This window comes from Phyllostomus hastatus, unplaced genomic scaffold (genome assembly GCF_019186645.2).
Source record: "Phyllostomus hastatus isolate PE091 unplaced genomic scaffold, TTU_PhHast_1.1 phas_scaffold_216, whole genome shotgun sequence".
Taxonomy (NCBI): Eukaryota; Metazoa; Chordata; class Mammalia; order Chiroptera; family Phyllostomidae; genus Phyllostomus; species Phyllostomus hastatus.
This window is the reverse complement of record NW_025334018.1, coordinates 20664819-20685476: the sequence shown is the minus strand read 5'-3', so window position 1 is coordinate 20685476 and position 20658 is coordinate 20664819. Positions and strand designations below refer to the sequence as shown.

The window sequence follows — 20658 nt, the reverse complement described above, 5'->3', positions numbered from 1 at the left end:
ACCTCGCCAGCCACCGTCGGCTTCTTCCGCTTCTGCGGGGGGCGGGGCGAGGAGAGCGGTAGTTCCGGGCTCCCACCTGCGTGGCGGCACCCGAAGCGGCCATCTTTGACAAGGGAAGGGGCCCCGCGGGACGTTAGCAACTTTCCCTGTATTATGGCGGCCTCCGCACCGACCCCGCGCGCGACGGGCTCCCAGGCCGAGGGCCGGTGCGGTTACTATGTGGCAAAGAAGAAGAGGTTCTGCAGGATGGTGGTGGCAGCCGGGAAAAGGTTCTGCGGCGAACACGCTGCTGCCGCGGAGGTCTGGTATCGCCCTGCCCTCCCAAGAGTCGGAAATAAGTTTCTTGGCCCCCGCACTTCCCCTCTCGGACCGCTTCCTGCGTCGGTCCCCTGGGTTTTGCAGCCTTTGTGCTCATCAGCGCGGCTCTGTGGCCCCAGGGAGCGAGGATGAGCCGGCAGGGACCGGCGATGTGGACAGTGACTTCAGTTCTCCTCCGAACTCCCGCCTCTTACCTTCGCCGCTCTCCCGATGGGGAGTGTCGGTCGCAGCGCACGGGGATCCCAGATCCCATTTGTGTTCTCACGGTTTCGTGAATCATCACTCTTCTTGTTAGTGCGGTGGAGAGAAACTTTGTAAAAAGTAGAACTTGAGAACAAGTTATACCTAGAGTGCTGGAGAAGGGAAAGAAAGATTTTCTTTTTCGATTACGTTTGATATTCAGCATTATTCTGTATTCGTTTCAGGTGTACAGCGTTGTGGTTAGGCAATCATACTTTACAAAGGGATCCCCCACCCCCGAATTTCCAGTACCCGAAAGTAACAATCTATGCTGACACCTGGCCTCGCCCCAAGGTTGGGATCTCCCCACCAGAGGTCCTTAAGGGGATAACTTAATTTCTTTATTATTTTTTTAATTTTTCAGTTACAGTTGACATACGATGTTATGTTAGTTTCCAATATACAACATAGTGATTGCACATTTATATAACTTAGGAGGTGAGTCCCGTAATACCTCTAGCACCCATTGGCCTCATACGTATTGTGACATTGACTATATTCCCTGTTTTGTACTTGACATCCTGGTCACTATTCTGTAGCTGCCAATCTGTACCTCTTAAGGGGGAGGAGGGATTTTAAAACATGTAAAACTCCACTCTCCCTTTAAAAATGAAAACGGACAACAGACGATTTTGTTTGCTAGTACAGTCACACCTGTTTATCATACTGTCTCTACTTTTATGTGTGTGTGTATTTCTTTAGGATATAGAGGATAGAAAAGTAAAAATGACAACAAGAGGAGGGGAATGCTTGTGGGAAAAGACCCTGTTGAACAGGTTTTAGAAGGATTAAACCGAGTAGACAGGTAGCTGTTTCATGCCTTCTCCACGTCCAGTACTGTGTGCGTTGTTTTTGTTTGTTAGTCCCAAGGTTCACCCTTCTCTGCAATACCCGGTACAGCTCCACCCTGGGGCCCCTTCTTCTGCCAGTCTTGGAAGCACCCGCAGAGTTGCACTGGCTGGTTTTGAGGGGACCAGCAAACACCCCCTGACTGAAGAATGCGATGTGTAATAAGAGAAGGATTCATTCTCAGTCTGTGATAAGACCTTAGACTTGACCTTAACCACACAGCTGGAAGGTGGCATCCGATGGTGGTAACAGTAGAATATGAATAGATCCTTACCCGCTGATCGGTAGCTGGACAGGAACATGGCCAGCCCTGTGCTAAGCAGGTGTTTTAAAACTATGAGCTCACTTAATCTTTCTGAACCTTTGGGAGCATGACACACAGTCATGTTTTGGTTGAGGCAGTAAGGCTACCAAGAGTCGTGGAGTTAGGGGCTAATGGAGCTGAGAATCAGACCTCTGAAGTCAGGTGACCCATCACGTCCCGATTCGTGTGAATGTCGGGTGGAATTGCCGTCACTCTTGATCCCCATTCATTTTCCCCTGGCACCTGTAGTTAAATGCGTGTGACTTAGAAACACGCAGGATGTAACCGCCCTCCCGGCAAGTGGCAAAGCCAGGAGAATTCGGCCACCTATCAACTGGTTCAAATGCCATGTTTCATTGTTCCTAATGCATCTTGAAATCAATGACATGTCATAATTTAAATTGGCGGTGTTTTTTCTTCACGGTGCCTAAAATAAATGTGCGTATTTTAGTCCATGGTTTCATCAGTTTAGCATTTCAAGTGTAGGTCTTCTTCCTAACCTGCTTGAAGTGCAGACCCTCATCCAAAGCAGTGTTTGCTCGTACATGTGTAAACCAGCCACACCAGACACTTTCGTGTTAAACCCTATGACCTAACTGTGCCAATGTTTCATTAATGGGCTTTTTAAGGTATCCTTGCCTTGTTTGGGGAATGCAGAAATTTATGATTACACTGAAGTCAGAACCAGTACCTGTAAACAGTGAATCTGTTATTTCATTCAAATACGTCCTTTTTCTCGACTAGGAAGAAAATGCTCGGAAGAGGATCCTGTGTCCTTTAGATCCGAAACAGTAAGTACGGGGTCAGATACGGGTTTTTCTCTGCTGGAAACAGTCATCGTCACAAGTCTTATTTTAGATAATTTTGTCTTTAAATTTAGCACAGTGTATGAAGATCAACTGGCAAAGCATTTGAAAAAATGTAATTCAAGAGAGAAGCCAAAACCGGTGAGTATTTGAGCGGTAAAACTGAACGGTGAAGTGTGCGGTGGTGTGCAGGGTTTATGGAGACAAAGTAGCTGACAGGTGGGAATATTTAACAAGACCTGTCTCCGGAGGCCTGAGTGGGGTCGCTGCGTCTGAGTGCGTGAAGGCCAGCACTGTACCAGACTGAGAATCCCCTTCCAGTCCTCGTTCACATCATAGAATGTTACCCAACCAGAGTGTTGTTCAGAGAATATCCTCATACTTTATTGACTCAAAAGTATTTACTTAGTGCCTCTTAATTTCTTTCAATAAAATACGATCCCAGCCTTCGAAGAGCTTGTTTGAAACTGGTAAGTAAACTTATAAATAATAGGTATTGTTTACTAAGTTCCACGGAAGAAGTACATGTGTGAAAAAGCACACACTTGTAGGAAAGTTAAAATTAAATCCAAGGAGTCAAGGGCTTCGCAGAGAGAATAGTTAAAATACTATTTTAATTAGCCTTTGTAAATAGGAGCAATCAGACCTAAACTGTCCTCACATCTGTATCTCATCTCTGGTTTTGGCCGCCCTCCCTGTCTGAGAAGCGGCCCAGAGCACAGATGAACGCAGTTGATACTTTGTTTTTGCTTCACTGGCGTAGTCCTCAGCCCCTGCTGTAGGGAGACGGAAACTTGAATAAAAATTACTAATGGGTTTCTTTAGACTGCAGATGTTCCCATTGCCACCTCGCTAGGGTGTAAGGCCCAGGGACACAGACTTTTGTGCGTCCTGCTCCCTGCGGTGGGGCACCCTCGGGTGGTTAACCGATCCTGAGTTGAGGACCATAGGAGGTGGTCAGTAACTAATGAATCACGGGAGGATGGGAAGGATCAGTTTTTCAGCTTGATTTTTGTGATCACGTCACAGTAATAACAATATGTTTATGGTTTGGTTTGTTTTTGTTAAGGACTTCTTTGTTCAGGATATTAATGCAGGCCTGAAGGATGAAACAGAAATGCCTGAACAATTCGTAAGTACTTGACTAAACATTTCCTTTTCAACAGTATTGATAAGCTCTCTCCACATTGTGAATGAGCTGTGTTCGGATTTTTGTTTGAAATGAGCGAATTTTTTTGAATTTAGAATGCGTTTTCCTGTAGAATCGATATTCTTAGTGATCAGCTCATTTTTGTGCATAGGTTCCCATTTCTTCTCTCCCCGAAGAGCAGCTGGAAAATTTAATTATGAAACTGAGGAAAGCAAGTGAAGGTGAGTCTGCCTAAAACCGCACGTTCAGGGTTTTTCAGGACAGTCGGGCGGCCCGCGCCTCGGCGCCCGCGCGGGTTGGAAGCCGCCGGCTGCCGTTGCTGGGAGCCCTGCGGCTCCGTGCTCGTCTGCCTCAGCCCCGTGCTTGTGTCTGGCCCAGGTCTGAACGCCACACTCAGGGATCAGACTATGTCCCATCCGGCACTGCACGACGCCCTCACGGACCCGAGAAATGGTGACTCCGCGACCAAACACCTGAAACAGCAGGTACGTCTGGGCCACGGCAGCGCGGCTCCACGTGGCCTCCCGCTCGTCTCTCCGAAGCTAACGTTCTGTTCCTCCTAAATAGAGCCATTAACCAGATTCCACTTAGATTTTCTTTCAGGCCACAGAATCTCCGCATTTCCAAAATACACATAAGCCTATATTTAACAGTGTTGGCGCACATGTGCTTCTAAGTCCCGCGTGTTAAATACTTGAAAACAAAGAGAAAAGCTTCAAGGCCAAACAGAAATTCTCAGTGTGAACGCGCTGCCTGACGTGGGCATTGCCGAGCTGCCTTTCCCTGCCTGAGCCAGACGTGTCTGCTCCGGCTTATAAAATAATCTCGTCAAGTTTGCAGGCTTCTATTTTAGGTAACATTGAAAAGTTAAAGTTACTCGGTCCGAGAAGATGCTTTGTTGAGTTCGGAGCAGGAAAGGGGAGGTTGTCTCACTGGGTTGACATTGCCTTGAAAGATGCCGAGGAAGTTCACTTCGTGCTGGTGGAGAAGGTGACCACGAGGTTCAAGGTGAGTGGACGCGCTGCCTGGGTCAGTCGTCGCGCTGTCTGTCTGCACTTCCTGACGCAGAAAGAAACCTGTCTCAAGGGAAATGAGTTTTCTGTGTTTATACTTGATTATAGTAGCTCTTTACATTCATTCTATCAGTGACTGAAGATAAGTGCTTTAATCCAGATTTTGATAGTCCGTTGCTCTGAGTTCTTAAGCAGAGACGAGAAAGTGTGTGGAAAGAGCCAAGCGCTCACCCGGGGTTAAAGGTCTGGGTCCTCCGCCCCTTCCCGCTCCCCTCCAGTAAGCGTTGGTTGGGCACGCTGCCAGGCCCCCTGGTAGACGTCGGGTGGGCTCAGGCAAACAAGACAAGGTCCGTACCTCTGTCACTTGTGTATAGAAAAGAGAGACACACAGACCAGTACATGATGATAGGAAAGTATTAAAGTATGAAAAAAAGTCTGCACGGAGGTCCATGTGGGTCCGAAGGAGGGAGTGGCGAGTGTCTCTGGAGAGTGGGTGGCGATGGGTTACCGAAGAGGGGATGCTCCAGGTGCGTCTGGAAGGGTGACGCCACATGTGCCAGACCTGGGGTCTGAGAAGCAGTGCAGGCGGCAGGACTGGCGTTGCCCGGGTGCCTGAAGCGGCAGAGAGGTGCAGAGACGCCTGTGCAGGTGGGAGGGCGTGGCCAGGCTGCGGGGGTCTCGCTGACCGGGGGTCTCGCTGACCGGGGGAGGCGTCCCACTGTGCTCTGCCACGTGCTGGGGATGCGCCGCTGGTGTCCAAGGCGCTTACGTCTAGCGGGGCGGCCTCCCGAGCATCTTGGCGCAGCGCGCTAAGTGCGTGGCAACAGGGGTGAGTATCAGGTACCGTCGGAGCGGGGAGGCAGAGCAGTCCAGTCCCAGGTGGGTCGCAGAAGGGTCCCTGGAGGAAGTGACAGCTGAGAGGAGACTGAGGACTCTGTAAGAGTTGGAGCAGTGAATACAAAAGGGTCGTTAAGACAGTACCAGTAAAGCTGATCAAGCATCTGAAACTTGAAACAGAGAGATTAATTGTAAGGTCATTATTCTCCAGTGACCCAAGGGAGCAACGGACTCCAGAGCCAAGGCTGTGCCCCGGGGCAGAGCGGGGGGAGGGGGAGAGGTATGTCCTGGCGCTGGAAGCCACAGGCTGGGCGACGCGTGTGTCTGGTGCCTGTCGGAGAGGCGGGGCCTCGGAGTAGACGTGTCGGTCCCAGGCGTGCGGGTGTCGTGGGGCCGCTGCGGTCTTCTGGAGAGAGCGAGAGGAAGGGTGAGCCAGAAGCGGCGTCACTCGGGGCTGCCAGAGGCGGAGGGGCGGGCAGGTGATCTAGGAACTTCGGCCCCCCCCGTCAGTGAACTGGGGATTCTTAGAGCTCAAGGAATGAGGTTCACGTGATCACTAATAAAATGTTCAAGCCTTATAAAGATGTGCAGTGTGATGACTTTGGAGTTTTCATCAAAGAACACGCAATCTTAAAATTTTTGTATTAGTATTAATGATCCTCTTTTTTAAAGACTAAAATATAAGATGGAAACTTACTTGCTCTGAATTGTGAAATAATATTTTTTTTATTTTCGAATGAAGCTGCTTTGTTTTGAACAGAAAAAGCCATTGTTGCAATAATGTTCCGTTTGTGCAGGTTGATGGCAAACACAGAAAGAAAAACGCAGTGTTTGAAAGGCTTCAGATTGACATTCAGCACTTGTGTTTGAGTAAGTCGCACACCCCTCCGTTGTGGGCCACAGGCCCTAGAAGGCTCGCGCTGTGGGGGTGCCTAGCAGTCCAGCGGTGCATATGGGCACCCGGGGCTCGCAGGGGTCCCGGGTCCGAGCGGGAGAGACCGCCTGGCGTTCAGGCCACGGACTTTACCTCTTGCCCACTCAGTGGCGTCCGTGTTGCTGATCAGGTCACTGCGTCTTTGAGCCTCCTGTCCCCAAACGACAAAGGGAGAATGTTCTTGTTTGTGTCTCTTTCAGCCCTGAAATTCGAGATTCTGATTAGCTCTCTGTTTTCGGAGGCACGCCGAGGCCTTACCTCCCTCCCTGTTCTTTCAGACAAGATCCCCGTGCTCAGCAGAGAGAAGCTGCCGGTGGTGGGGATCGGAAAGCACCTGTGCGGGGTGGCGACCGGTGAGTCCGTGACCCCTGAAGGCTGGGCGAGCACGTGGGCCATGTCCCAGCCGTTTCCGGGTCTCTTTCCCATAGTTCGTGTCACTTGGGTTCACAGCTCGCTGATCGCGGGGTGCTGGGTTACATGGGTGCGGAGCTCCCCTGCTGACTGCTCGTGGGGCCGTTTTGCAGGGTGAACTAAGGGCTCTGCAGGGGTTTTCAACCCGCAGGCTGCGTGCAGCCCGGAGTGGCTGTGGCTGTACCCCCACACCAAGTCGGACATTTACTTAAAATGTTGTGAGATTTCTTTGTGATGGCATGTCGCAGGGTATTTAATGTGTGGCCCAGGGAGGCCAAGAGGTGGGACACCCCAAAACTCTGTCGTGTGGGACCCTAAAGTTCTTCGGGTTACACTTCAACCAAAGAGTAAATGAGTCATTCATGGGAACTGTATGATTGCACCCCCAAAGCGACTGGTTTTTTTAGAAGCGTTGCTGGGGGAGGACTGGGGCAACCTCTCCCAGGAGCAGGGGACTGTGTATCGGGGCTGGGGGCGGGGGGGCGGGCAGACAAACGTCAGACGAGGGAGAACCTGCAGCGCCGTGCCTGAGCACGGGGGGCGGGGGGGCGGTCACCGGCTCCGGCAGGTGCAGCGGGAGGAGCATGGGCTTTGGAGTCCGACGGCCCGGGGCTCGGCTTGGCTGTGCGACCCTGACGGAGGCGGCCCTCCCCCACCTCCGGGCCCCGGGCGGCCTCTGTGAAACAGGGTCGTGTGGAGCGGCCCGTGTTCCCGTTCAGCAGGGGTTGGCTGCTGCCACATCCCCCTCCTGCTCCTGCTGCTGGCTCATCCGCCCGCAGGGGAGCTCGGGGCCTCCAAACCTGGGTGGGCCGGAAACGGCTCCGAGGGCCAGGGTTTCCGTGGCTTTCCTGCACTGATCCCGCTGGACCCTCGGAAAAGCCTTCCGTCCTGGGAAGGAGGAAAGGCCCCTGTCCTCCGGCCCCCGAACCCAAGCTCCTCAGAAGTGCAGCCCCTGCTGGCCGGTTCTCCGGCTGCCCGGCCTTCCTGTCTGGGGTCACCGTGTCTGCGGTCCCCCGCCCTCGGCATCCCGGCATCCTGTCCTGAGCAGTCTGCTGGGGCAGGTTACCCTGCTAGAGATAGTGTCCCCACCCCCGCCCCCTGCCCGTGGCGCTCTCCACTCCCGACTCTGCGGCTCCGCCCCTGCCCTTCTCTCTCCGCCTCACGGCTCCTCCATTCACCACCCGTCCCCTCTGTGCTGAAACTCGGCCCGTTGCCCCACACCTGGCCGGCCCGCCTCCTCTGGACATGCCTTGCAGCTCCCAGTCACCGCCAGCCTGGAGTCCAGGCCCTTTAACACAATGTCCTCGTCCCTCTCCGGCCCCTGCCACCCCTGCCTCCAGCGTTCCGGGGGCGAGCCTGCCGACCGTCAGCCCAGCGGCCACCGCGTTCAGGGCGCGGCGGCCTCCCCTTTGTCCTCACACTCCCTGCGCATCTGACTTCCCCTGCTGTGCTTCGCCCCGCGTTCCTGCGTGAGTGCTTAGAGCACGGGGCTGGGCGGGCGGGACGGCTGGCTTGGAACACGCGCCCAGTGAGTGGGCGAGTGGGCGGGCGAGTGACCTCGGCCGGCAGCGTGTTCTCTGTGCCCGTCCCTGGAGTCCTCTGTACGGGACACGTTGAGGTGGATTGCTGAAGCTCCCGACTCTAAAAGAACTTAATTCCTTTAACAACATTCTGGTCATTTGTGTATCTGAAAACCATCTCAGGTCCAGCACACACAAACCAGGGGCCGGGCGGAGAGCGACAGTCCCTCGGGGAACAGCCCGGCGTCGCGCTCCCCGGGTCGCGGGCTCCACCGTGCTTGTCGGCTCCAGCGCGTGTGTCCAACTAAAGTCGCCAGCGCAGTGTTAGGTCGCGTGACCGTGACTTGTGACAGGGTCACGTGACTTAAAAACATCTATGTGTGTTTATTGAACAGGCACAGAAAAATAGGGGTTTTGCAGCATATATGGGGGTGACTCCGGCACTGTCAGCTCTGAACACAGCGGTCCTCCGTGGGGGCTGGTGACAGTCGTCAAACACGCGCTGGCTTCGTTCCCAGCGCACTGCCAATTTTTCTCTCTAACGTGGAGCACACACACACCCCCCCACCCCCAGCTCATGTGCGTTCATCGCCATGACCTCCATGACCTCCGAGGTGACTCGCAGGTGGGCGGGGTTCAGTGGCTGGTTGCCACGGGAATGAATGCACGACCCCGGGGTGGCCGGCCTCCCTGTCTGAGCCCCTTCTTAGAACTCAGCCCGACCCCACCTGCCGACCCTGAGCCTCAACCTGCGCCCACGCCCACGCCTACCCTCCTCATTCCCTTCTCCAGTTTCCACGAGATCAGAACTGCCCCGGACCGTAGGTGTCAGTAGATACAGGTTCTCTGTACAAGCCACTTCCTTGGCCGGGGCAGAGAAACGAGAGTCCACCCCAGGACCTGGGCTGAGAGTTCTTACGACCCGTGGACCCTGGGCGGCGGGGGGTTCTGTCGGGAAGGAGGCTCTGGGCAGAGTACATCCTTAGGGAGAGGGAGGCCGCGGCGGGAAAAGGGCAGACGTGAACGGAGCTGATGGTGATTCACGGAAGAACCGTCGCAGGGGAAAGGCTACGTGGGATGTTGTTTGGGTTGGGGATTTTGAAGCCGCAGTGCCTGACGGACGGGAGAAGTCCTCATCTAAAGACGGCGTCGCGGGGGCGCGCGGGTGTGTTTGCAGACCTGGCGCTGCGGTGTTTGGTCGGAGCCTGCGGGGCCCGCGGCGAGGACGGGAGCGGGGAGCCCTCAGCCAAGCGCATGAAGGACGGCAGAGCGGACGGAGAAGCTGGCACCGCGGCGGAGGAAGGACGCCACGGACCAGCCCCGGAGCCGTGGAGCCCCCCGGTGGCCGGCATCGTCATCGCGCTCTGTTGCCACCACCGGTGCGACTGGAGGCACTACGTGGGCAGGGAGCACTTCCGCGCGCTGGGCCTCGGCGCCCTGGAGTTCCACTACTTCCAGCGGATGAGCAGCTGGGCCACGTGCGGCCTGCGGGGCGCGTCCGCGGGGGTCGCGGGCGGCGCCGCGAGGAGAGGCGGCCCGAGCAGGGACAGCGAGGAGCACGACGGCGGGGGGCACCCAGTCACGGACGGCCGCGCCGAGAGCCCACCCGGGTAGGTGGCCGGGGACGGGCAGCCCGGGGCGGAGACGGTTCTTGGTCGCTGCCCTTGCTCCCTAGGGGGCTCCACCCAGGTTTACATCCGTGGGAACACATTTTGCCGTCTGATTTTAGAGGCAGTTCAAGTGCATCTTTACTGGGGTCGCAGCTGAAGTGTGCCCCGGAAGCAGGGCACGCGGCACGCAGTGTATGTTGTGGGCTGTCTAGCGAGCGGCCTGTCGGTCAGTGCACGGACTGCACTAACTTGGTACAAGCGCTGACCGCGTGTACCCTTGTCCGGTGTGTGTGTGTGTGTGCGGTCCAGGTCCCTCACCGCGGAGGAGAAGGAGGACATCGGGCGCCTCTGTAAGCTGCTGATCGACCACGGCCGCGCGGAGTACCTGCGGCGGCACGGGTTCCGGCCCGCGCTGCAGTACTACACGGAGCCCGGGGTGTCCCCCGAGAACGTGCTGCTGACCGCCGTGCCGCAGCGGCCCCGCCCCGCGGCGGAAGCCTCCGCCTGACACGGGCGGGGTCTGAACCACCGCTGTCTTCCACCAGAAAAAGAAGAGCTCTTTTAAATCGTACTTTTATATTCACGAAAACGTAATCCCAATAGGAGAGGATGTGAACTTTAAAGGACCTTGTGGCCTCATCGAACTTTGGTGATAGGTTTGTTTCTTACTCGAGAGAAGTCCAGACTTGAGAGGTCATCGCGGTCCCGCGGTGGTCTTCAGCGGGCCATCCGGATTGGGGTCATTCATCCGGATTCACGGAGACCGGTGGGGTGTCCAGACAGCCGGCTGGGTTATCTGAAACACACGGAACACATCACCACGGGGCCAGCGCGTCCGCTGTCTGCTGCACTAATTCGGAAGTGCATCTGCCTTTGGTTTCACTTAGTACTTTTTATGGCTCAAGGTCAAGATGTTAACGATCAACTGTCAGTTTCCAACAAGAGCCAATCTGAGAATCTGGCTTCTGTATGGATTTTGTCTTTCCATGCAGATCTGGAAAGGATGATCAATTACAATTTTTTTCTTATGCAAACAAACTCAGAGACGTTTACAGTCAGTAAGTTTACCTTCAGATTTCCAGAGTCAGACCTGTGTTTGTGTATTACTGGAATTTGTCCATGCAAACAAACACCAAAACTGAAGAGATGTTTCCAAGTGGGAAAAAAAACCTATTTCATTTTAGTAGATAATTATCTAGTTAGAACTTCCAAAAAGACACTCAGAAGCCCATTTCAGAAGTTGAAATTTGCAAATATCTTCTGAAATTGATTACCTCATATCTTTTAACAGGCCATTTTTACATGTATAAATACAAATATAAGTATATTCTCTCTTGTTTGGAAAAATAATTTGGAGTAAAGTAGACATTAGATAGTGAAACCAAAAACCTCACATTTAGACCTCATTTAGCTCATATAAACAGTTTCTATGCACAAGCAAGTATTAAACCAAACAAGACAGGATTGTTACTGTTTTCCACATTTTATCCTTGACTTATTCTGCCTTTATTTGTAAAAAACAAACAAAAAAAAAACCCAAAAACTGTTAATCACTGGTGCATTTACCAAGACAGATTCAGAATCACTAATTTTAGGTACAATTATATTCTTAGGTCACTTTTTGCCTTGTGGTCTGTGATTCCATGAATTGTAAACCAAATCTCTAGTCTGTTCTTAATGCCCGACCTTTCTGTTCAGTTTAATCACAGATGTTGTGTGAAACTGCTCAGTCCAAATCCCAACCCTGTGACCTCTCAGCTCTGTGGCCTTGGGCAAGCTACTTCATCTCTTCGTGCCTCGATTTCCTCCTCGCAGAATGGGGATGGGGACAGTGATAGGACCTACCTCGCAAGGTTGCCGTGAACATCAGATTGTGCGTGTAAAACGCTTACAACAATCGGGGCGCAGAGTAAGCACTCCACAAATACTGTAATGAAGAGCACTAACTCATGAATATTTTTCATAAAAAACAAGCAGCCTCGGTTTCATAAGTCGTAACCTTTTTCTCTTGTTAGAAGTTCTAGGTCAAACATTGCTGGAGTAAGGTAGTCTGGTTACATTTTAAGTCCAGTACTCATGCTCCCCCCGCCCCCCCGATCTAGGATGTGTGGATGGAGATAATACAGCCATTTCGATAATGAACTTGCGTCACTGGGTCAGCCAGCTAGTTTGTGTCACACAGCCGGTTCTGTATCACTCGACAAGTTATGCCCTGAAATAAATGGCATTCTACAACAGGCGTGTTCAGTTGTGTTTTGTGTAACACACACACACACACACACATACACGAGGATCAGACTCACAGGCTTGTGGCCCGTTTAGCTTAACACGTCTCTGACGACCGTGCCAGTACTTCATGGGGAGCAACCTTGACCGTCAGTGTGCCGGCCGCAGGACGGTTACCCCGCTCTCCCCAGCCCCGTGTGTCTCCCTCGGCGTCACCACGGCAGCGCTCTGCGGGAGGCGTGCAGAGCTGTTCCTCCGCCTGTCGCAGATCCTGCGGGCTCATCGGACCCCGGCTCGGACTGCACATTCATCTCCACGGCTGCCTCTTCCTGCGTGTCCCACAGGTACGCCGGCCTCACTGTGCTCAACCTGGGGCCTGCCTCCGCCTCTCCTGGTTCTGCCCACCCGGCCAGCTCCGGGGCTCTGCTCCCCCTCCAGGAGTCCCCACCCGGCCAGCTGCTCTCCCCTAAAGCAGATTCACCCCAGGCCCCCCCTCTCCCCATCTCCAGTCATCAACTCGGTCACCCACTTGTCTCGCGTGTATTTGTCTTGGCTTTCCAAAACTGGGCCCCAAACTATTGCAACCCTCATTTGTCTTCCTGCAAAGGGTCCTGCACGTCATTGCTCATGTGACCTCGCTGCCCTGGGTCTAACCGTGTCCTGAACGCCCTCTGGGGTTGGTCGGACCTGTATCTTCTGGCTGGAAAGCTCCGTCATTGTTCGCTCAGGCCGTACTCTTCAAAGGAACTACCTGAAGACACACTAACATCTGCCTTTTGACTGAAAAACTCTTGACGGGAAAACTCGACGTGTTAGTGAATTACAAAACCATGATACCTATTACTATGCTATCTCACCGTTTTTATTAACAGAACTGTGTCCTTGTCCCTCCCCTAATCTTGATCTAAGTTACAGGCCTGCCTTTGTTAGTTTAAAAAACGTGGTTTAATTCTAAATTATCAGAGACTGGCTGAATTCTGTATATCCAAACCTCGTACTTTAACTGTCAGTTAAAAATCTGTATTATCTCAGTATTTTTCATCCTCAGGCAAAAGCCGTTTTGCTCTCTGTGGGTTGCAGGAAAGAAGGCCGTGGCAGCGAAGGCGGGGTCGGTCAAGAGCAAACTGGCCCAGGACAAACTGGTGGGTGGGGCGGGAAGGGAAGCTCCACGGATGGACGGCGTCTGCCCCTGGCCGCGCTCCCTGTGCCCGGCCGGAGAAACTCCCTCCCTCCCTCCCTCCGCTGGAAAGACCGCAAGTCTCTGTCGAAACAGCGAACCGAGCTGCAGTCCACTTTTCTCCCTCCCACGACAGCGACCGAGAGACCAGAGTGTGGTGGAGCAGGTGAGACCGGAGGAGAGACGTGTAAAGGAGGTCTCACACACACACACACACACACACACACACACACACACTCACCCCTCCGCCGGAAGGGGGCCCTACCTGCCGCCCTCTGAGCCTCCTGGATGTAGGTGTGCATGAACTGGAGGCCGAACAGCTCCCGCTCCTCCTCCTCCTCCGCCTCCGCGCCCTCGCTGGGAGGGAGGGTCAGTTCCAGCCTCAGGGGGTTGTCTCTGAAGTTGACAAACCTAGCAGTTTACCAAAAAACAGGATTCTTACAGGTGCCATTGAAGTGTATGTTTGCGTCCCTGGAGACACAGCAAATGCTAATAGGATTCTAAGTTACTCTTTTCTAACTGGTTTCGATAACTGAACGTGTAGGTGAGATGTGATATATCTCAAGAATTTTTAAAGAATTTCCCCTAGAAGAAAAAAATACTAGCTTTAGACAACTGCAAAGCTTGTGAAAGCAGCCAGAGCACCTATTGAACACAGTGCACTTGAACTTCCAAGGGCAGTTCTAAAGCCTTTCAAATGCACCGAGGCTCCGTGACTTAACGACAGGGTGACGCCCCAGTCCACACATCGTAACTTGGAAATAAGCCGGAAATGCATGTCACACACCTAACGAATATGATCGCTCAGCCTAGCCCACCTTAAACACGCCCAGAACACTTGCATTCTTGGGCGGCAAAGTCACCAAACACAAAGCCTACTTTATAATAAAGTGTCAGTGTCTCATGTAATTTATTATGTATGTCACTTTTGTGCCATCGTAAACCCTAAGGACTCTGTATGATCAATATAATGAACTTAAAGTTTGCATGTTTTACAGACTCACTTGTGTCTTTATCATCGAGTCTTCACCACCTAGTATGGAGCTTAGTAGTTGCTAAATAAGCATGTGAATGAATGAATGAATGATTTTTTTATGGACATCATGGGATTTGGTGTGAATGGTCACTCCTTACGTTCACCGTCAGGAAGCTGAATTTTGGGAGGAAGACACCCAAGGAGTTTTAAGGGTAATTAACTCAGCACAAAGTTATGATTGCTCTATCTTTAGGATAATTAATTGCCTGTGGCCCTTTGTAGTTATTTAGAAGGAAAATTATCACTATTTTTGTGTTTTTCATTTTTACGTCACAGGTGGGATTTGTTGCAGTTATAAAGATGACTCCCGTGCAAGTGTCAGCCACAGAAGGCATTCCTCGAGGCTGAGAAATCCCACCCAACCCTGCTGCAGTTTTGTGGATTCGTCCCTGAGCAACTTAGACCAGTATCCTACGAATCCTGTGTATGAGTTAGGGCTTCGAAACTGGACAGGATTTTGGAGTGCCTGTATTCTCAGGAGTGAGAACTCGAGTCCAGTGACAGCAGTTTCTCCGTGTCGCCTTGCCCCGCAGCAGAAGGGAACGCGCCGGTTCTGCGTGGAGGCCTGTTACCTCAGGCCGGTCATCTCCTCCATGAACGCCGGGATGTCCGGCAGCTGGTTGTTGCAGAGCACCAGAGTGCCCAGGCTCTTCATGTTGCTCATGGTTTCCGGCAGGCCCGTGATTTCGTTCCGCTGCAGCCACAGCGTGTGGAGCGTTTGCATCCTGAAGAAGGAACGGGGGTGCCTGAGCTTAGTCGGTCACACATCACATGAGAACCCCGGATCTCGTGAACCTGATATCCCAGGAAACGCCACCCTCTCCAAGACCCCCATTCACCCGTGCGCCTGTCCGTTGGCTGGCTCGCTGCCCCTGGTTATCCGGGCAACTGCGCTGCGGGGTTGATCTCTGCCGTTCCGCTCTCCTGTGCGGTGCTGGGACCGAACTCAGTGTGCTCTAGAACTCCTCTCTAGTCTCACGGATTTCTCAAAGTGCGGCCCGATTCGAATTCATCTTACAGGAAGAATCGGCAATGACCAACGGGCCCGCGCAGGACAAAGTAAGCGCGGGTAGACTCTGGGGCCAGCTGCCTAGGGTCACACCCTCGCTTGCACACTCACTGTGACCTTGAGCAACACAATAGCTGACATCTCTGTGCTTCCTCGTCTGTGTGCAAAGTGCACAGAAGTGTCTGGCGTGCACTAAGCGATGCCACTGTTATGGCACGTCCTTGTCGCTTTGTGGGCATCAGATGGCCAGTTTTTCCCCTTTTCTTGGAGTCAATGAAACCTTCCGTTGAATGGTAGCACCCGTAGCTCTAGATGCACCTGCTGTGACCAATTAGGCGTAGGGGCCCTGGGTGCTGTGTCTTCCTTCTCACTGAGTCTGCTGGGAGCACGAAAGGCGGCTGCTCTTACCTGTCTATGGTCTCGGGAAGCTGTCGGAGCTGGTTGCCACCCAAGTCCAGCCACTCCAGGGCCGGCATGTCCAGCACAGCGGGAGGGAAGGCCGAGAAGCTGTTCATGCTCAGGTCCAGGTGAGTGAGACTGGACAGGCCGCCAAGCTGGGGAGGCAGGTGAGGTGCATCAGAGCGAGGGGTGCAGTGCGAGCTGGGGCGCTCACGGCCCACCTGGCACACCTAGGTGTGCTTGGGCTCTGCTTTGTCACGGGGGGAAACCAACATGAACCTGAGTGACCTGCAGGTAAGTGGAGAACTCTCTCCTAGACAGTCCATCTGTTCAAAGACAATTATCCTCCAAAACAACCAGGTTCCAGGGACTACGGAACCTGCCTGGCAGGGGAGGTTCCCCCGCAACCCCCCTTCTCAGGGTAAACATATATTAGGTTTCCCTTTCACCCTAGAGCCCAGATTTGCATGGAGAAACTCACATTCAAAATAACCCTCTTACTGAACCACCTCACGGGGTCTCAGTCACAGAGTTCAGTTTCGGAATTCTATTTTTAAGTGAAAACATCGATAAAAATGTATGAAGAATAACAGAGCACCAATGTGTCAGCTGAAGAAAAAAGATCTACTGATATGACTGCCCCTCGGTGTCCTTTGTCCCCTCTTCCTCTGCCGAGGTCACACTTCTCCCGAACTTGGCGTCTCTCATTCCCAGGCCCTTTTTAATGCTCTGATTGCTATACAGGAATACGTATTCTCTGTGTATTTCTCTATGTGCAGACTACTATTATGTATGTTGTTGTAAACATAATTTTATATTCCTATGTTTTTTTAATTTTACTCCAAGATTATGATACAGTACTTATCTGTCTTTAACTGGAGTTTTCTCTCAATATCAGTGTTTAAATTGTACTCACATCGACGCTTCTAGTTTATTCATTTAAAAATAGCCCTTAGTTGTCCGTGCACCCCGCGCCTGGTCTGAGGAAGCTGTGATGAAAAGTTCCGACATCCGCTCCACCAGGGGAGGGCCTGACTTCCGTTTCAGGGACACGGCGGCTTAGGCGGGCCGGGCAACTAGAGCAGACGAAGCTGTACGATGCCATGTGCTCAAATGCCCATGGACCCAAAGCCATACAATGTCTTTCCTCTTTCCACAGGGCAGTCGTGAAAGTTTCCACATGTGAGAACTTCGTTCACTTTTATTTAGAAGTTCTCCACCGAGCTATGAAAGTGCTGTTTTATTTCTGTGTTGGGGCACGCTCAGGATCCACCACTTGAACACAGAAAAATGCACAACTACCCTGTTTTTTGTGTGTGTGGGCAAAAAAAGCAGAAAGGCTTATCTCGTAATTGATACTTCTCTAACTTTAGAATTCAAGCAGTGAATAAAACACTTTTTTGAAATCTGTTATCAGACTTTCTAAATTTTAAAGTGCCTCAGAACAGAGTATGAAGAGATTGTCCTCACATCAGCATAGGTGTGTTTGTGTGTCTGGCACACGCAACTGACTTCTCAGTGGGGCTAGAATGCTTTGATGGTAGAAGATTGAAAACGCACTAACACTGTTACATACAAAGCTTAATGTTGCATGTTCAAGGCCATCGTACGAGTAAGCCCTGGCTCCAGATCTCAGCCCAGTGTTGTTCCGCTAAAACCTAGTTCTCTAAGCGAAGAGATCTAGGGAAAGACAGGTTAATGGCCATGGCCTCACCCACACAGCCTTTTGGCGACAGATCCAATCCTAGTAACAAAGTCATAAGAATGACAAATCAGAAATAAAATACTTATTGGCCCTCTTGTAGGCCTAAAGAATTGTCCCTGTGATCATCATTTTCATCATAAACAAATGCCTACTTTTCATTAAAGTTGAACTATTGTAAGAAAAGATGGATATCAATATACAAACTGTGTCTTACATGCAAGAACAAAAGTTACTGGTGACATGTTTACTGGTTTGGAAAAAAGAAAAGTGTTATTTTCACCAAGATATAAAGGGAGAAGGTAATCATCTATTTTATTTTGAATTTTATTATTCTTACTAACCATTACCTTGCAAAGTCATTGTTTTAAGGCAAAGCACCACGGAAATTTCCTTTGCGGATTCGAAGAACATCAGATGTGTTTGAAAAGTAATCCAAGTGCCTGTGGCTCTGGGACCGGTTTGGTCTTGGCCAATGATAAGACACCCTCAGAACTCCAGCCACATCCAAGTGTGAAGGCTCTCCAAGCCCACTACTTTCCTTTTACTTGGGGGGGCCCGGGAAGCTACTTCTAAAAAGGAAATACTTTGCCCTGATCTGAAGAATGCACATCCTATCCCTTGGCCTCTCTCAAACATCAGGCACTCTGTGGACAACCAACTAGTGTGGTGCGAAAGAGTTTTTCCTAGCACCACACTGTCTGTGCTTCCTGGTGATTGTTTATTCACTCAATTAGCATTTATCAAGTCACAACTGCCACCCAGGCTGTGCCTCCAGCTCCGGGAACCAAAATGAGTCAGACTCACACTGGCCTCCTGGGTCAATTGTCCAACCACAGCAGCAGAGATGTTTATGCTAAGTAGAGGCCACTCCTATTGAAACCACACGTTCTACTTAGAATAACCAGAAACAGCCTCCACTGAGTATCCCCTGGAATGAAATCTTCCCCACTAGTGTGGTTTCCAAGGGCCGCGCAGCTGAGAGCAGCAAGCCGCTGGCAGACGGAAAGCGGACCTGTGGGCCCGTGACTCGCTCTCACCTCCAGCGGAAGATCGCGTATGTCTCGGTTGACGGCGAGTTCCAGTTTCTCCAAACTGGCACATTTACCCAGTTCCTTGGGGACTGTCTTGATTTTGTTGTAACTAAGAATCAGTTCCTGAAGTCGAGTAAGTAGTCCTGCAAAAAGTAATACACGACTGAGAGCAGGTGGATAGACGATAATATTTCCAGTCACCAAGTATTACTGCGCTAAGAACCAGCCGGTTTGGCGTAGATAAATTCACACTGGCCAGGTGGTTAACTCTGGCCAGGTAAAGGGCAGGTGTATCAGTGCCTTAGGCACACGTACATTTTTTCCATTCTGTTTTATCTGTACTGCATTCTGGCCAATTTTCCACTTGAGGACTTTTTTTTTCTCCTTTAAGAAACCTTCCTGATTTTCTTTTCTGTCTTCAACCTGTCCCCTTCGAGAAATAACTGAACCAGCAATACTGGTTTTAGAATCTATACAAGTATACTTCCAAAGAGACTTTTTTTTTTTCGCATTGAAATCTCATCCCGGATCACCTCAGTGAATCGTGAAGCTTGGATCCCCCCAGATCATCAATGTAGAGTAGGCGTCTACAGCTTTCTCAGGGCTACAGGGCTCAGGGCTATGGAGGATGCGTGAGGTCTCTGGTCCACACATCAGACACAAGGCTCAGCCTCCCTTACCTATCCCGCGGGGTATCTCCGAAATTGTGTTTCGCGATAAATCTAGCACGATGAGGCTCTGGAATCTTCCGATGAATTCAGGGATTTTCAACAAACCAGTTCTGTGCAGTTGCCACTCCTGCAGCTGGTTGAGTTTCAGCAGAGAAGCAGGAAGGGTCTGAACTCAAGAGAAGGGAGCGACAGGCACCGTGTCACCAGAGTGACCTCGGGGCCGTGCCGCGTGGAAGCCTGATTGCGGAGCTGTTAGGACTTGATCTGGAAAAGCACTCGCAATCTTTTTCCCTCGGTAGGTTATAGTTCCAAATGCTGTGTGCTATTTACTTTTTGTTTTGATCAACCTCTACCCCGATAGTAATAGAATGAACAAAATAATGTATTTTGGTCAATAGCACACTCACATAGAAAACTGTGTCCTAAAGATTCTGTTGTATCAGGCTTTTCTAGAGTACGTATGCTACTGAAAATGAGGAAATGGTGGGTAATTGGAGTCACAGAGAAACCAAAACATTTTTTAAATTTAATCATTTTTTAAAAAGATCTTGTTTAATTTTAGAGAGGGAAGGGAAGGAGATAGAGAGGGAGAGAAACATCAGTGTGGGGTTGCCTCTCATCCATCCCCCAGTGGGGAGCCAGCCCACAACCCAGGCATGTGCCCTGACTGGGAATCGAACCAGCGACACTTTGGTTCACAAGCCAGCGCTCAATCCACTGAGCCACATGAGCTAGGGCTAAATTTAATCTTTATTGTATTTTTTCCATTGCCATTTTGATCCCTTATACCTCCCTCCTCCCAGCAATCACCACACTTTTCCATATCCATGAATTCTTTTTCCTTTTTGCTCAATCCCAAAACATTTTAATAATAATTGATTAAATATTTTTTTTGCCATGTACATCAACTGTAATTGGAATTTTTAAAATTATTTTTTAAAAAGAATAAGTCTTTAAAAAATATTCAAACTTCTCTTTCCTTTCTATTTTGAAATATTTTATGGTGTTAAAGAAGATTTTTTAAAAAATTTAAGGATCTTAAGAGTTTCAGCTAAAGTCTCTGCCTTTTCCTTTTCAACCTAAAATTGCCAAAAGAGAATATAAAGAAACTAAGCCTCTAGCTAAATACACCTGTATGCACACTGACCCAAGGGAGAGAGGCCCTTGTGAAAACTAGAGTCCAGCCAGTGGAATCAAGCACTTGTGTGTGTGTGTGTGTGTACAAAGCAGGTGGTGGACCTAATAAAAACATTAATATCACCCTGGCTGGTGAGATTCAATGAACTGAGTTCTAGCCTGTGAATGGAAAGGTTGCTGGTTCGATTCCCAGTCAGGGCACATGCCTGGGTTGCATGCAAGGCCCCCAGTTGGGGGCGTGTGAGAGGCAACCAATCGATGTTTCTCACTCACAT

The 20658-nt window shown here is 51.1% G+C and overlaps 2 protein-coding genes across 2 annotated transcripts in view; one reads left to right on the top strand and one right to left on the bottom strand.

Moving 5' to 3' along the window:
- Window positions 1-14: 14 nt before the first annotated feature.
- Window positions 15-12230, top strand: TRMT13 (tRNA methyltransferase 13 homolog). The gene is made up of 11 exons (XM_045861733.1): window positions 15-300; window positions 2456-2502; window positions 2592-2658; window positions 3587-3649; window positions 3819-3888; window positions 4046-4152; window positions 4508-4675; window positions 6315-6387; window positions 6730-6804; window positions 9560-9992; window positions 10302-12230. Exons 1-11 carry the CDS (start codon window positions 154-156, stop codon window positions 10498-10500), a joined length of 1449 nt encoding a protein of 482 aa, XP_045717689.1. The 5' UTR covers window positions 15-153; the 3' UTR covers window positions 10501-12230.
- Window positions 10653-20658, bottom strand: part of LRRC39 (leucine rich repeat containing 39) — a 16910-nt gene continuing 6904 nt past the window's right edge. Inside the window, exons 4-9 of the mRNA XM_045861734.1 lie at window positions 19256-19412; window positions 18582-18718; window positions 15849-15994; window positions 15004-15156; window positions 13661-13806; window positions 10653-10788 (exon numbers count right to left, since the gene is read on the bottom strand). Coding sequence (XP_045717690.1) covers window positions 10733-10788; window positions 13661-13806; window positions 15004-15156; window positions 15849-15994; window positions 18582-18718; window positions 19256-19412 — 795 coding nt within the window. The 3' untranslated portion in view covers window positions 10653-10732. The remainder of the gene's footprint in view (window positions 10789-13660; window positions 13807-15003; window positions 15157-15848; window positions 15995-18581; window positions 18719-19255; window positions 19413-20658) is intronic.